The sequence below is a fragment of the Astatotilapia calliptera genome, chromosome 10 (assembly GCF_964374335.1).
Source record: "Astatotilapia calliptera chromosome 10, fAstCal68.1, whole genome shotgun sequence".
NCBI lineage: Eukaryota > Metazoa > Chordata > Actinopteri > Cichliformes > Cichlidae > Astatotilapia > Astatotilapia calliptera.
This window is the reverse complement of record NC_137431.1, coordinates 14,327,164-14,340,983: the sequence shown is the minus strand read 5'-3', so window position 1 is coordinate 14,340,983 and position 13,820 is coordinate 14,327,164. Positions and strand designations below refer to the sequence as shown.

Sequence of the window (13,820 nt, the reverse complement as noted above, 5' to 3'; positions counted from 1 at the left end):
AATGTTAAGTTAATGACTTGTCGACAAGCACTCTTTTAGTTTGTGTGGATTTTTATTGAGGAAAGTAATAGAGCATTTGTTTACAAAAGCATTAAGTATGCAATGTTACACAGTAAATTTACACAACTGTTTTATAGAATGAAATGTGCTTTCATTGAACAAAGAAATGTATCAAAAGTACTTGACCCAATACTGGTTCTGAAACACAGATTTAAGATGCCCAGCCCCGATCATTAGTAGCCACACATCTCCTGCACTGAAATGTTTGTTATCTGCTGAAATATTTGATAAAGTGAGAGGAAAGCTTTAGAAGTGTAATTTAGAAAGCAATCTAGACTCTGTAGGCACGAATATTTTGTAAATGACATTACAGTCCAGCTTTAGACACCTTGAGACAAATGCGTCTTAACACAAGACATGAAAATCTGCCCAACATCAGGGCCTTGCTTCTCTAAATTTCTTCTGAAATGTGGTAGCCAAAGAAAGCATAAGGTGCCCCATACTGTTACAGGTAGTCTTCTAGCTATATTCAGCCCTGACCATACCGCCTGAAATGTACACGTGCGTATCTGAACATATTTAGTTTCTGTTCACGCTTGACATGTCCAGATCTTTCGTTCAGACCAAACTGTTCACAGTTGTCTGGTATCAAAGATTTAAAAACAAAAAGTGGTAAGGAACCTCACTTTGTCCATTTACAGTCTATTTATTCCACCTATTCCCTGTTTACCAAAAACCGCTACTACAGACAACTTTGTCTCAGTACCATTAGGTACTTAGTGACCTTACAAGGCTCTGAGACAAGTTGTCCTCAACCTTTAGGACTGATCACTGATAGACGGGCCTGAACCTGAAGAGCCAAGAGCCTCTAAAATGCTCAGTATTTTTTTACATTGATAAAAACCTTGATGGCTCCAGTGAAGTCAGCGGAGAGAAGAACTTCTGTGTGATCTGTCTTTAATGCTCCTGCAAAGAGAGAAAATGGCATTGCAAGTTTACGACACTGAACTGTGATGTTTTAAGAAATCTTGAGTCATATGCAAATTAAAGGGGGCATACCTGAGGGTATCGTTTCAGAGTCTGTGGAGTCCAGGCTCTTACACTCTGCTTCTGGCTTCTCTGCACCACTCTCCTGTGGGACAATAAGGCCTGGGTGGGGTGCGAAGATGGCTGACGTAACCACAGCGTTGTGTGCTGAAAGAGAAAAACTCTTTAGTGGCAGCCCCATGGCTGCTTACATTAAACGGTGTTTGCCACTTAGCATAACCACAGTTACCTTTAATCCCTTCCCAGAAGTCATTGCGGTCCCGCCGTACAGATGTGAATTTACTCAAGTCATGGTAAGTGCTCCAGATGTATATGTACTTGTCCTCTGAGCCGCTTACAATGAAGGAGTAGTCGTGACTACAGGAAAAAGGCCAAACAGGTTTACTGCAACATACTGTGTCAATACAACAACAACAACAACAACAACAGAAAGAGCTTTTGTCCATGCTTAAGGTTAGAAACTGACAAAAAAACAAACAAACTAGAAGCAATGTACACCCTTACCTGAAGCTGGCCTTAATCTGGCTGCTACTGTTGACATAACCCTTGTACTTCATTGATAGAGACAAGTCCCTCAGGTCATAAAGGCGAATGCGGGAATCATTTGATGTCACCAAAATCTATGGGCAAAGGGTACAGTTCAACATTTGGCATTTCACAAGTCTTACAGACACGACTTGTTACACTGACGACTAGGGCTGCAGCTGTCGATTATTTTAGTAATCAAGTATTCCATCGATTAGTTCAATGAACCAGCGCCTATCAGCATTCTGAAGTTTGCCCTGGACTTCGACTCAAAATTTTGTGCTGTTAAAAACAAGACTTTAATTATTAACATCTACACCATCATAATGTTAACAGCAATTCAGCAAAACCCAACAGCTCCAGGTCAGTCCCTCAAAGTTTTACTGACCAATATCTTTAAATATTAAGATGATATTTTATTTCTCTTTATATATTTTTTTTATTCTCTTTAAATCTGAAAAATTAAGCTATGAAAGCCTTGAAATAAAGATGGTCTAGTAAACCGCAGTTTACCAAGCCCTATTGACGACCCACCGCAGACGTATTTGTAGGGATGGCCAGCTGTTACCTTATTTTCTCCAGGCAGAGGTTCAATGCCAGTGATCTTGCGTCCCACTTTGTTCCTTCCTCTGGTGGACCGCACATGAATTTGCGTGTGGTATTTCAGACGCTAAAAACAAGGTGCAAACAGAAAAATGCATTTGCTTCATATTTGAATGGATGTGTTCATGAAAAAAAGTACTATAAAGAAATAATTAAACCATGTATTGGCTGGATGAAGCAATGTATGTGTATACCTCTGTGTCATAGAAGATACATCGACCATCATAGGTGCCAATCACTGCATATTTCCCATTTTGGCAGAAGTTGGCAGCGGTGATGAGCCGGGTTTGGCCATCCACCTCATTCCACAAAGCCACCTTCTTATCTGGAATGTTCCAGAGCCGTAGTTTTCCATCTAGAGAGCCGCTTAAAAAGTACCTGTCATCCTGGGTAAGAAGAAAAAAAAAGTACTATGAATGGAGTCTGTGAGACAAAATAATAGATGTATGATTTGCGCTGAGAGCAGTAATGCAAGGTGACTTAACGTACCCTGGGATGGAAAGCAATGGCTGTGACAAAATCAATGTGCTGAAAGCAGCAGAGACACTCTCGCCTGGATATGTGCCATAACCTGACTGTTTTATCCATGGAAGAGGAGAGCAGGAAAAAGTTCTAGACAAAAAATTTTTTGGAAAAGATGAGACAAGAGAGAAGAAAATGTGTGGGGGTAGAAAAACTTAACAGGGTGCTTTAATCACCTTTGACCAGGATAAGTCCAACAGATCAGCCGTGTGACCCTTGTACTTGCAGAAAGGGACTTGACGGAAAGGGGCATTCCTATCTTCCGTGTCTGGGTCCTCTGGAATACAACTCGCCTACAATAAAAATGTCACTTAGGTACACATCTGGAACAAAAATGGCTTAAAAATGTCTGATTTTTGTGTTAGTGTCATCACTCACCCCAGTCTCAGTGTCAGATTTAGAAGAACATAAACTTTCCTGAGAAGGAGAAGGTGACACTCGACCTGGAGAAGAAAAAACAAAGGAAGGTTTCTCTAACAAGAACTTGAACATCTTCTGGAAAAGTCTTGAGTCTTAATTTCTTTATATTTGGCTAGGAAAATGTTAAATAGGTGTAACAAACTATTTACTAAAGCATGTGTAAACATACATCAGATGCAGTATATAGGGCAAAAACAGAGTTGGCAGCTTGAGAAGCTTTCTGCTCATTTCTTTAAGTAGTCTTCAGGAATGGTTCTGCAGGCCTCTTGAAGGACATTCAAAGCTGACTGATAGTGTTTCACTCCGTTCTTCTATCCAGGTATGCCTTGTTACACTGACTGCCACATGTTCAGAAATATATGTCAAAATCTGATTTTTCTGCATTCAAAATTTCTTCATTTTTGATCTCCAGTAGCACTGGAGATCCTCGTTGTGCAACCCCTTTCCTGATCCCTTCCATATATGCACTGACAACTTAAACCAGAAATGCCAAATTTGGATCCATCACTCCATGAGACCTGCTGTCACTGATTTTCAGCCCAGTTTCTGTGTAACTTGGCTTACCTCAGGCTTTTCTCCCTATTCTCCTTCCTTAAGAATGGCTTCTTGAAAGCCAACCTTTCATTGAGACCATTTCTGATGAGGCTTCAGTGATCAGGTGATGGACCAGCACAAGGTCCTGCATCTTTCAGGTCCTTTGCTTGACCTTTTCCTATGTCTTACTGGGGATTTATGCTTCAGTGGGAAATCTATGCCATAGCTACATTGTAACCACAAACCCCTCTGAAAGCCTAAGGTGTAACCTGACGTGCACCTCCCTAGAAATGTAGCTACATATCAGGTAAACACAGTCTGTTTAGAGTCCCTGTATGCATTTCCAGCTACCTTTTTGCCAGGGCTTTTGAATTTATCACTGAGAGAATACCAATCACCATGTCAGTATAATAAAAAAATAATCATAGCATCAATATACAGGGAGTGCAGAATTATTAGGCAAATGAGTATTTTGTCCACATCATCCTCTTCATGCATGTTGTCTTACTCCAAGCTGTATAGGCTCGAAAGCCTACTACCAATTAAGCATATTAGGTGATGTGCATCTCTGTAATGAGAAGGGGTGTGGTCTAATGACATCAACACCCTATATCAGGTGTGCATAATTATTAGGCAACGTCGTTTCCTTTGGCAAAATGGGTCAAAAGAAGGACTTGACGGGCTCAGAAAAGTCAAAAATAGTGAGATATCTTGCAGAGGGATGCAGCAGTCTCAAAATTGCAAAGCTTCTGAAGCGTGATCATCGAACAATCAAGCGTTTCATTCAAAATAGTCAACAGGGTCGCAAGAAGCGTGTGGAAAAACCAAGGCGCCAAATAACTGCCCATGAACTGAGAAAAGTCAAGCGTGCAGCTGCCAAGATGCCACTTGCCACCAGTTTGGCTCAGAGCTGCAACATCACTGGAGTGCCCAAAAGCACAAGGTGTGCAATACTCAGAGACATGGCCAAGGTAAGAAAGGCTGAAAGACGACCACCACTGAACAAGACACACAAGCTGAAACGTCAAGACTGGGCCAAGAAATATCTCAAGACTGGTTTTTCTAAGGTTTTATGGACTGATGAAATGAGAGTGAGTCTTGATGGGCCAGATGGATGGGCCCGTGGCTGGATTGGTAAAGGGCAGAGAGCTCCAGTCCGACTCAGACGCCAGCAAGGTGGAGTACTGGTTTGGGCTGGTATCATCAAAGATGAGCTTGTGGGGCCTTTTCGGGTTGAGGATGGAGTCAAGCTCAACTCCCAGTCCTACTGCCAGTTTCTGGAAGACACCTTCTTCGAGCAGTGGTACAGGAAGAAGTCTGCATCCTTCAAGAAAAACATGATTTTCATGCAGGACAATGCTCCATCACACGCGTCCAAGTACTCCACAGCGTGGCTGGCAAGAAAGGGTATAAAAGAAGAAAAACTAATGACATGGCCTCCTTGTTCACCTGATCTGAACCCCATTGAGAACCTGTGGTCTAGGGCTGCACGATTTTGCATAAAATGAGAATCACGATTTTTTTGGCTTAGAATTGAGATCACGATTCTCTCACGATTTTCTTTTCCAGTATAAATATTTATTGCACTTATTAACTGCACATCAACTTCGTTGAAACTGAACATAAAAACAATAAACAAACATAAAAACAACAATTGTCTCATGTTTTGTTGTTGCCGCAAAATGTTGTACTGCTTGAAATTCCGTCTCCACTGTTGCTCGACACTGCGTGTATAGAGCAGGTAGTGCAACAATAGAAAAATAACACAGCACTGTGTAGCGTTTGTCTAGGGTGTTGATCATTTTCCTAAATCCCTCGTTTTGCACAGTGTTGATGGGAGCCATATCTTTGGTCAGGTGATAAGTAATAACCTCCGTAATTTCTTTGTGCCTGCGGGAGTTCGACGGGTATAGGGAAGCGCTGTATAAGATTCCCGTTATTGATGTTTGGGTGGTTGACCGGGACAGATTTTCTCCTGTCACTGACGTGCTCACCGTTGTTTTTTCCCCTGCTAATACCCTCACGTGGTATAAGGCTCCGCCCTTGTCATTTGTTGAGCAGGAAGAGTGAGCGCTTGTTTTCATGCAGATTACGTCCCGGATCAGATTGCGGTACAATCGTCGTCGTCTTTTTTTTTTTTTTTTTTTTTTTTAAATCGTTGTCATTTGGAAATGAGATCGCACATAAGTATGAATCGAGATCGCGATTTTCTAACGATTAATCGTGCAGCCCTACTGTGGTCCATCATCAAATGTGAGATTTACAAGGAGGGAAAACAGTACACCTCTCTGAACAGTGTCTGGGAGGCTGTGGTTGCTGCTGCACGCAATGTTGATGGTGAACAGATCAAAACACTGACAGAATCCATGGATGGCAGGCTTTTGAGTGTCCTTGCAAAGAAAGGTGGCTATATTGGTCGCTGGTTTGTTTTTGTTTTGTTTTTGAATGTCAGAAATGTATATTTGTGAATGTGGAGATGTTATATTGGTTTCACTGGTAAAAATAAATAATTGAAATGGGTATATATTTGTTTTTTGTTAAATTGCCTAATAATTATGCACAGTAATAGTCACCTGCACACACAGATATCCTCCTAAAATAGCTAAAACTAAAAACAAACTAAAAACTACTTCCAAAAACATTCAGCTTTGATATTAATGAGTTTTTTGGGTTCATTGAGAACATGGTTGTTGTTCAATAATAACATTATTCCTCAAAAATACAACTTGCCTAATAATTCTGCACTCCCTATAATAAACACTCACAAATGTCAGCAGATTCGTGGAGGGAGATTGCTGAAACTATCGGTTCCATACTATAAATTTAAAATCGTTTCTTTGTTATGTTGTCTGTAATAGTTCAGAGAGACTCAAGACGACTTAAAAAAAAAAAAAAAGGCTCCTTCAAAGCAAAATGACAGGCAGCTGAATTCTTTTTCCCCCCAAATAATCAATTATCATACAAATAAAAAAGAAATCAAATATGTTGCTAATGCGCTTACCTTCAGTATTGTACTTTAATCTCATATTATTGAAGTAATCAAACGCTGTTTTCAGGACCCAAATGCGAACCACGTTATCTTGGCCCGCAGTTGCCAGCAGCCTCCCGCAGTGAGAAAACTTCATTGTCCAAACGGCCCCCTTAAAAAAAATAAAAAAAATAAACACAAGCAAACAAAGATCTCTTAATACAAGCATGTAGTAGCACACAGTGTGTCAGTGCATAAAATAACATGGTACAATAATCCCACCATGTGCTCTCCACTGAGGTCCTGCACAACCTTAATCTGGTCAAAGTCAAAGGGACCCTTGAAGCTATGCGCTGCCTTGAACTTGGCCTGCCTGGTGTAAGGCATACCCTCATCGTCGCTCGATGATGGATCATCCTGATCTGTATGGAAGACTGAGCGTAGGATAAACAAAAAGAAGAAGTGTATCAGGGTTATTTCACAAGCCTGTGTTGGCATTTGGGATATTCTTAAAGTCAGACCCATTATACTCATTACCAGGTCCATATTTCTGCACTCTTGGACTCATAAGGGTTCTGTGATAATAGTCAGAGCTCTAATAGTGAACACGTACAACTGAGACAGAGTCAAAGACTATTTATTTTCTTGTGTTCAAGAAAACTGTATTTTTAATGCATTTTTTTCTTTATGGTGCTTAAAAAAAGCACACACTAAAAACGGTGTGTGCACACAACTTGTTATACCGACAACTAGGGTTGTAGTTGGACAGGACACTTTCTTGTAATGTTTAGTAAGTTATCCACAGGAACATGAATATAGGCTGTATGGTTTTTAAAAAAAAATACAACTGCCTCTGCACAACATCCTTTCACTTCCTTCTCTTTTTTTTTTTTTACCTTCATCACGAACACTTTTCACTTTGTTGACTGCCTTCTCTCCGTACTCCTCAGCCAGATGCTTGGCCTTCTTCACCGACTTGCCGAGGAATTTTTTAAACTGGGTCCTGGTCAGAAATACCAACAAACCATTAATATACTTTAAATTAGATGATGTTGTGAAAGAGGGAAATACACTAAGTTTCAGCAAAAGGCAACCAAAAACCACTAGTCCTTACGTTCTCTGTTTTAGTTTTCCACCGTCTGTGTCTGTCATTGGAGTCTGAGTCTTCTCATCATCATCTGACTGTGCTGCATCATTCCTGCAAAGCCAAAAATATATCAGCGTCGTCTCGAAACTTTACCAGGTTCTTGTTTTAGATGATAAAGCTTAACCATGTTTTCCATGGGAAACTTATGTGAGCAATATCAGTGCAACCCATTGTAATCAACTTATTCCCTCAACAGGGAAAACCTTTTCTGAGAATCTGATCTGAAGGTCAAGTGTTTGGCTTCACCCTAATCTTTCCCTCATTGACTTGTTTAATAAGCTGTGATTTGAACAGTTTTAAATTGAATTTGACAACAGCAACACGAGCTAACCCACGTAAATAATGTTCTGCTTACGTGATGTACTCCTTGGTCCTCCTCATAATGTGCAGAGTGAGAGGGTTGATCCCAGCAGGAAGTTTCTCCTCCGCCTGAATTAGAGGAATTTCTTCCCCAGTGTCTAAATTCTTGATCATCACACTGGCCAAGATTTCCTGTTTTAAGATGCCCACAAGCATATTTTTGTTGCAATGACGACCGGTGCCAGGAATGTGTCGATTTTAGGTTGTGGCTTGGACTCAAGCACACACAAAAACTGACTCTTACTTCATCTGTCAGTTCTCTGCCAGAATTTGACCGAGGACGTTGAGGGCCTGGGGTCTGTCCTCCGCTCTGAGATGAGGTCTGTTCATCTTCATTTTCCTAAAAATAAATAATAAAAATAATAAATAAATAAAATAGAAATTACTGCACAATATTTAAATTCCTTTTTTAGCACCAAAAAGAGGTCTGAGCCTCACTCACCTGTGCCGTCACCACCTTGTCTCCACTGGTAGCACTGGCCAGATCCAAGGAATGCTGCAGCTCTTTGGTTAGACTCCTCACAGTGCTGCCAGGAGACAGGAGGCCTGATGGCTCCAGAGAATCACTGCAGACCACACTGACAGCAGACACTGGAAAAAAAATCACGCAACACAACAAAAAAAACTTTATAAGAAAAACCGTCTTCTTTTTCTGTCTGCTTTATGTTAGTGTGATTCATATGATGTGGCAGATAAGTACATAGACATACATAAAAGATAAAGACATTTTAACACTTGTTTAGTAACAGGTAACAGTTTAAAATCCCACACTGGATTGATGCAACACATTTGACATTGAGACCCATTAAAATCGCACTGTATTGCCTACCTTCCAGCCCACTTGGCCTAACACACTCCTGTGACTTCTTGGTAGGTAATTTCGGCCGAGATGGTGGCGGAGGTCTTGCAGGAGGACCCCCGCTTGGAGGGGGTGGGCGTGAGGGAGGAGGCTTCTTTGTGCTAGCTACAATGTCTGGCTCCACTGTGAACTGCTGAGGTTTTAAAGACCCAGAGGAGTCCGAGTCAGCTGGCCTGTCAGTCAAGGGAACCTGGTCTAAGATGTCAGCCGGTCTTGGCTCCTGACCACCTTCTGCAACCGCAACAGACAGGCTGGGCTGACTCTGTCCTATGGTGCTGGTGATGTCTGGAGGCTGAACATGTTCTTGTGAGCCAGCTGATGGCCCTGGGAGACCTGTGGGCTCGAGAGCAGGTATAGAGCACTCGCCGTTTGATACTATGCTATTCCGTTGTTCCTCTGGCCTCTCGACAAGCTGGGGTTCAACAGCTGGCACAGCCAGCTCCCCAGGGAGCCTGTCACCATTATTCTGCTCATTTGGCTCGGCTGCTACATCAACATGCAGCTGATCTAACAGCTGAGCCACCTCACCTACGTCTCCCTTTTGACTCTCTTCGATGATACTATCAATGATCTAAAAGAAGAGAAAACACAGTCGATTTAGCAATACAACATCTATTTTTTTACGTTATAGCTCATCTCTAAGAAAATGTGTTTCTCTTTGCACAGAACTTAAAACAAAACTCTAAACAAGGATGAGACTAGAGAAACATACCTGTAACGAATCATCTTGCTGAGTCTCAGAAGTGGCACAGCTCAAATCTTGCGCAACGTTTACTGAATTGTGCAAAAGCTGTTTCGAAAAAACAAACAAACATATAGACCATTTACCAACATGTACTTACAATACACACACACACACAGGAGAAATATCAACAGTAACATGACAGCTAAATTACAGTTATTCAGGCGTATCCACACAAATGGAAACCTAGAGATGAATTGTTTATCTATCTTATGATATTCATCAACACAGTCTTGGAGGTTATGTTATGTAATAATTCTTTGTTTACCTTTATATTAATTCCTTGTGTAACTGCCAGCTTATGATATAACAAATGGCTTTTCTAGATTGAAAGTAATGTCTACATCTTGTTACCACTCAAAATGTGTATACCGCTCTCCTATTTTGGTCCCATTTCCTGCATGGAGTGAGGTCAGGCGATTGTTGTCTTTAACGTTTGCATCACCTTGCAATAGCATATATATTATTTTTGTTTTTCCTTGCAATTATTTGTGCATTTCATTGCAGTAACTTGTTTTCTCTGACAGCCTGCTTTGCATTCCTGATGATCCATTTGAAAAGTTCGGTTGTTTGTTGGCCCAGATCAGGTCTTCAGTGACAAATGTGTCATACTACCAACATACAGTAGCATTAAACTCTTATCCTGGACAGCTATCAGCATCATCTAACATGTAACTAACATCATAACAATGTTGGTTCAGAATCAAAATTGCAAATGACACACACACACAAAACCACTGTGAATAATCAATGTTGCACCACTAAAACTTGTCACAGCCATAACTGTAAAAAACAAGTCTTGACAGCAACGATCTCTAACCCAACTCTGCAGTCATAAGTACATATACAGCTGAGGGTGTCCTGACTCTCACTGCTGTCACAACCAGCAGCAGTCTAGAATACCACATGACACCACATCATAAAACAGTAAAGCCTTTTACGATGAGTCAGATGAAATGCAAACCTTTTTTGCGAGGTCATGCAAAAAAAACAAACAACAAAAAAAAAAAAAACATGCAAAGTAATGCAAATTTCACTGAGAGTTAACATAAAGGTAGTTGTCAAAAAAACATTACATCGCCATGAGCTTGGAGGGGACCTTGTACAATTAGTACACAAAGGTGTTTAGGAACGGTATTGCTCATAGCCGTTTACACACGATCACCAAGGTACAGGTAAAAATCTGCACCTTTCATAGGGATAAACATGGATAAAGCAAGATTAATAAACATAACTGGAAAATGCATAGATCTCTATGTTTTTTGTTTTTTTTACTGTAGTCACCCCTTCCCAAAGGTCATTCAGAGACAGGAAAACTATAGACAAGCTACAAACTAATAGTGTTTTATGTGTGTGTCCGTGCGCATATATATATGAATTTGAAAAATCAAAAAGTCACTATTTTGTTGCCATATTACTTTGAACTATAGAGTAATCATTCCAAGAGCAACTCAGCACAACCCGTGACACCTTGTTTCAACAGTGCCTAGATTTAAATAAACATACCTGAGGTGAAGGAATGACGAACTTTGCGGGAGACCTAAGAAACACAAAACACGTGGTTTAAAACTGATATAGGCTAAACTTATAAAGCAGAGAAAAAAACCCAAATACAACACAAAAATCTAACTTTTTATAATTTTACCTGTCACCTAAGCAGTTGAGACAATGAATTAAATAACTTTTACCCCATATATAACTTTTGATCAGAAGAAATAATAGAAGCAACAGAGCACACACTTTAAACATTTACAGAGTGGTTCAGTAACCGCTTGCTTTTAAGCAGACACAAAATGCACCTTTAAAAGTTACATTACATTATTAATCTCTAATCGAGCTGTCATACAGCGGATCATACAAAAATACTGTTTTGTAAGCTACTGCTACCTTCAGTCGGGTTTTTTTTTATTCCAACAAGCTATGTTTTGGATGAAAACTGTAAATTTGCATTGTGGTTTCAGCTTTGATAAGAAACCTGTTCCTTCAGTCCAAATCCTACTGTCATCATGTGACTTGTGAGTGTTTTGAGGGTTAGACTCTCCCGTACCTGCACTGAATAGCTGGTGAACATAAGCACTGTATGACAGCATATAATTAATATTCGGCATCTAAATACAAAACAGACTGGGTCGTATTTTGCACACGGCACATGACCTGGCTTTGAAGCAGCTTGAGTTCATGCTTTTCATGAAAGAATGGCCATTTTGCAAATCTAACGTTAGCTGTCAATACTACGCTAGCTAGATATATATGAGACAAGAAAAAAACAAGCAATTTAACACCGTTTTCAAAAGTAATATTGGCAAAACGTCTTTTCTTACACTTGTGGAGACGGAGTAAAATTGGGGTCCTCTGGAGCATCATAGAATTCCTCCGTGTCACTTGTATCTGACGCCATGCTAACGTCAATGTAGTTCGCTAGCTAGCCTAGTTTCCAGGCAGCTGTGTATAAGCCTAACCTGCCAATGACTGAAAGGTATTACATATGCGCTTGTAACGTCCTCTATGTTAACACTGATATTCCATTGCCCGAGCCCGGGAGTCGTCAAATAACAACTTTCCGGTCCAACATTACGCTGCAGCTAACAAATGTAATCCTGTCGAACGACTAAGCAGCACTTAATGCTAACTAACCCTGACCCTCTTTTAGATCTATCTTGCACAAAGCACAGTATCGACCGAAAAAAACGCCACAAGCGAGTTTTTTGTTATGCTTTTTCACAACATTACACACTTGATAAGCTGTCAAGCTAACAAAACCAGAGAACCGCGTCATAAACAAACCAGCTACACAAAAAAATACATCCTAACGAAGCAAGGGAGGGGCACAGGCGCCCTCTTGTTTCTTCTTCTTTTTCAATGGCGGTTGGAGAACAGCTTTTACGGCTAATACTGCCACCTTCTGGACTGGAATCTGAATGGAACAACTTGGTTGCTAAATCATTTTTTTCAATCTTTTAACTCTCACTCATTTTACTTCACTAATATGAGTGCCGTTTTATAAAATTACTGTATACATTACAATACTCACTGAACAACCAAGAGAATAACAGCCACTGATCAGGTGGAGTAGAGTGTATTAGTTGGTCTAGCAGCAAGGTGTAGTTTTTGGTTCCTAAATAATCCACTCAGGATGATATGATCATGATTAGAGCAACAGTTTGTTTAACCCATATTTGAGAAATTATTATTATTATTAGTGTATCTGGCAGATGACTCTCTGACAGACATTTTTGAATTATAGAGGCAGGTAGCATTTGGTCTGAGAGATTTCTTATATCTGTCCTTGTGGCAGTGGAGCCGAAACAGTCTGTTGGAAAAGGTGATCCGCTGCCTGTCAGTGGTGCAGAGGGGGACAGGATTATCCATGGAGTTTAAAGTTTGCTCACTGACACCACATCTTCACCACAGTTTCAAAAGTGACCAGTTTGCTGGCATTTGCAGAGTTAGCCTTTTCAGTGATTCTGTTCATGTCACCAGCTCCCAAAGCAGACCACAGGCAAGTACACTGGGCTTGCAACGCCTAATTGACAGAAAATCTCATAATTTTGCCGTTTCTTCACAGAACACGCCACACAATCATCCACTGGTGCTCTGTACTCTTCCTGCCTATCACTAATAAATTCACTGCCACTGCAGAACTGTCAGAGTATTTCTGTAGGTCGCATGCATTGAAAGTCTGTGGAGCTTCTGTGCTGCACATCACCAAATCAGACATAGCACTGACTAATCTCTGTCAGTAACCCATGAGATGGTATACATGTTTACTGACATTTCTTATCGCTTTTCTCTCAGCAGAGAGAAGAGCTGGATCATTTTAATTTGAGAAATCAAAGGAAGTGATCCTCTGCATGCAGCCATTTTTTTTAGATGGGAGTTAGCTCTCTGCAGCATGTATAGTTGCATCATGGCAGATTTGGTTTGTATGCAAACTGCATGTGACTTTTCCACTAATGAGCAGTTTAGAGCCTTGCTGACATTTGGTTGTTTTAAGCAGACACACAGACATAATAATTATATCTTAATTATTAGTTAGAATAACATTATTATATGTAAGGTCACCAGAAAAACGGCTAAATAAATGTGACCAGGA

General features: G+C 40.5%; 1 protein-coding gene across 1 annotated transcript; it reads right to left on the bottom strand.

The window, feature by feature from the left end:
- Positions 1-33: 33 nt before the first annotated feature.
- On the bottom strand, positions 34-12,585 carry wdr44 (WD repeat domain 44). Its single transcript, XM_026182824.2, has 20 exons — positions 12,049-12,585; positions 11,234-11,267; positions 9,698-9,775; positions 8,956-9,556; positions 8,569-8,717; positions 8,371-8,466; positions 8,122-8,258; positions 7,734-7,817; positions 7,516-7,622; positions 6,902-7,053; positions 6,653-6,791; positions 3,076-3,140; positions 2,874-2,990; positions 2,665-2,787; positions 2,370-2,561; positions 2,141-2,242; positions 1,552-1,667; positions 1,277-1,404; positions 1,060-1,194; positions 34-966 (listed from the first exon to the last, which is right to left on the bottom strand). Exons 1-20 carry the CDS (start codon positions 12,123-12,125, stop codon positions 878-880), a joined length of 2,721 nt encoding a protein of 906 aa, XP_026038609.2. The 5' UTR covers positions 12,126-12,585; the 3' UTR covers positions 34-877.
- Between the last annotated feature and the right edge of the window lie 1,235 nt (positions 12,586-13,820).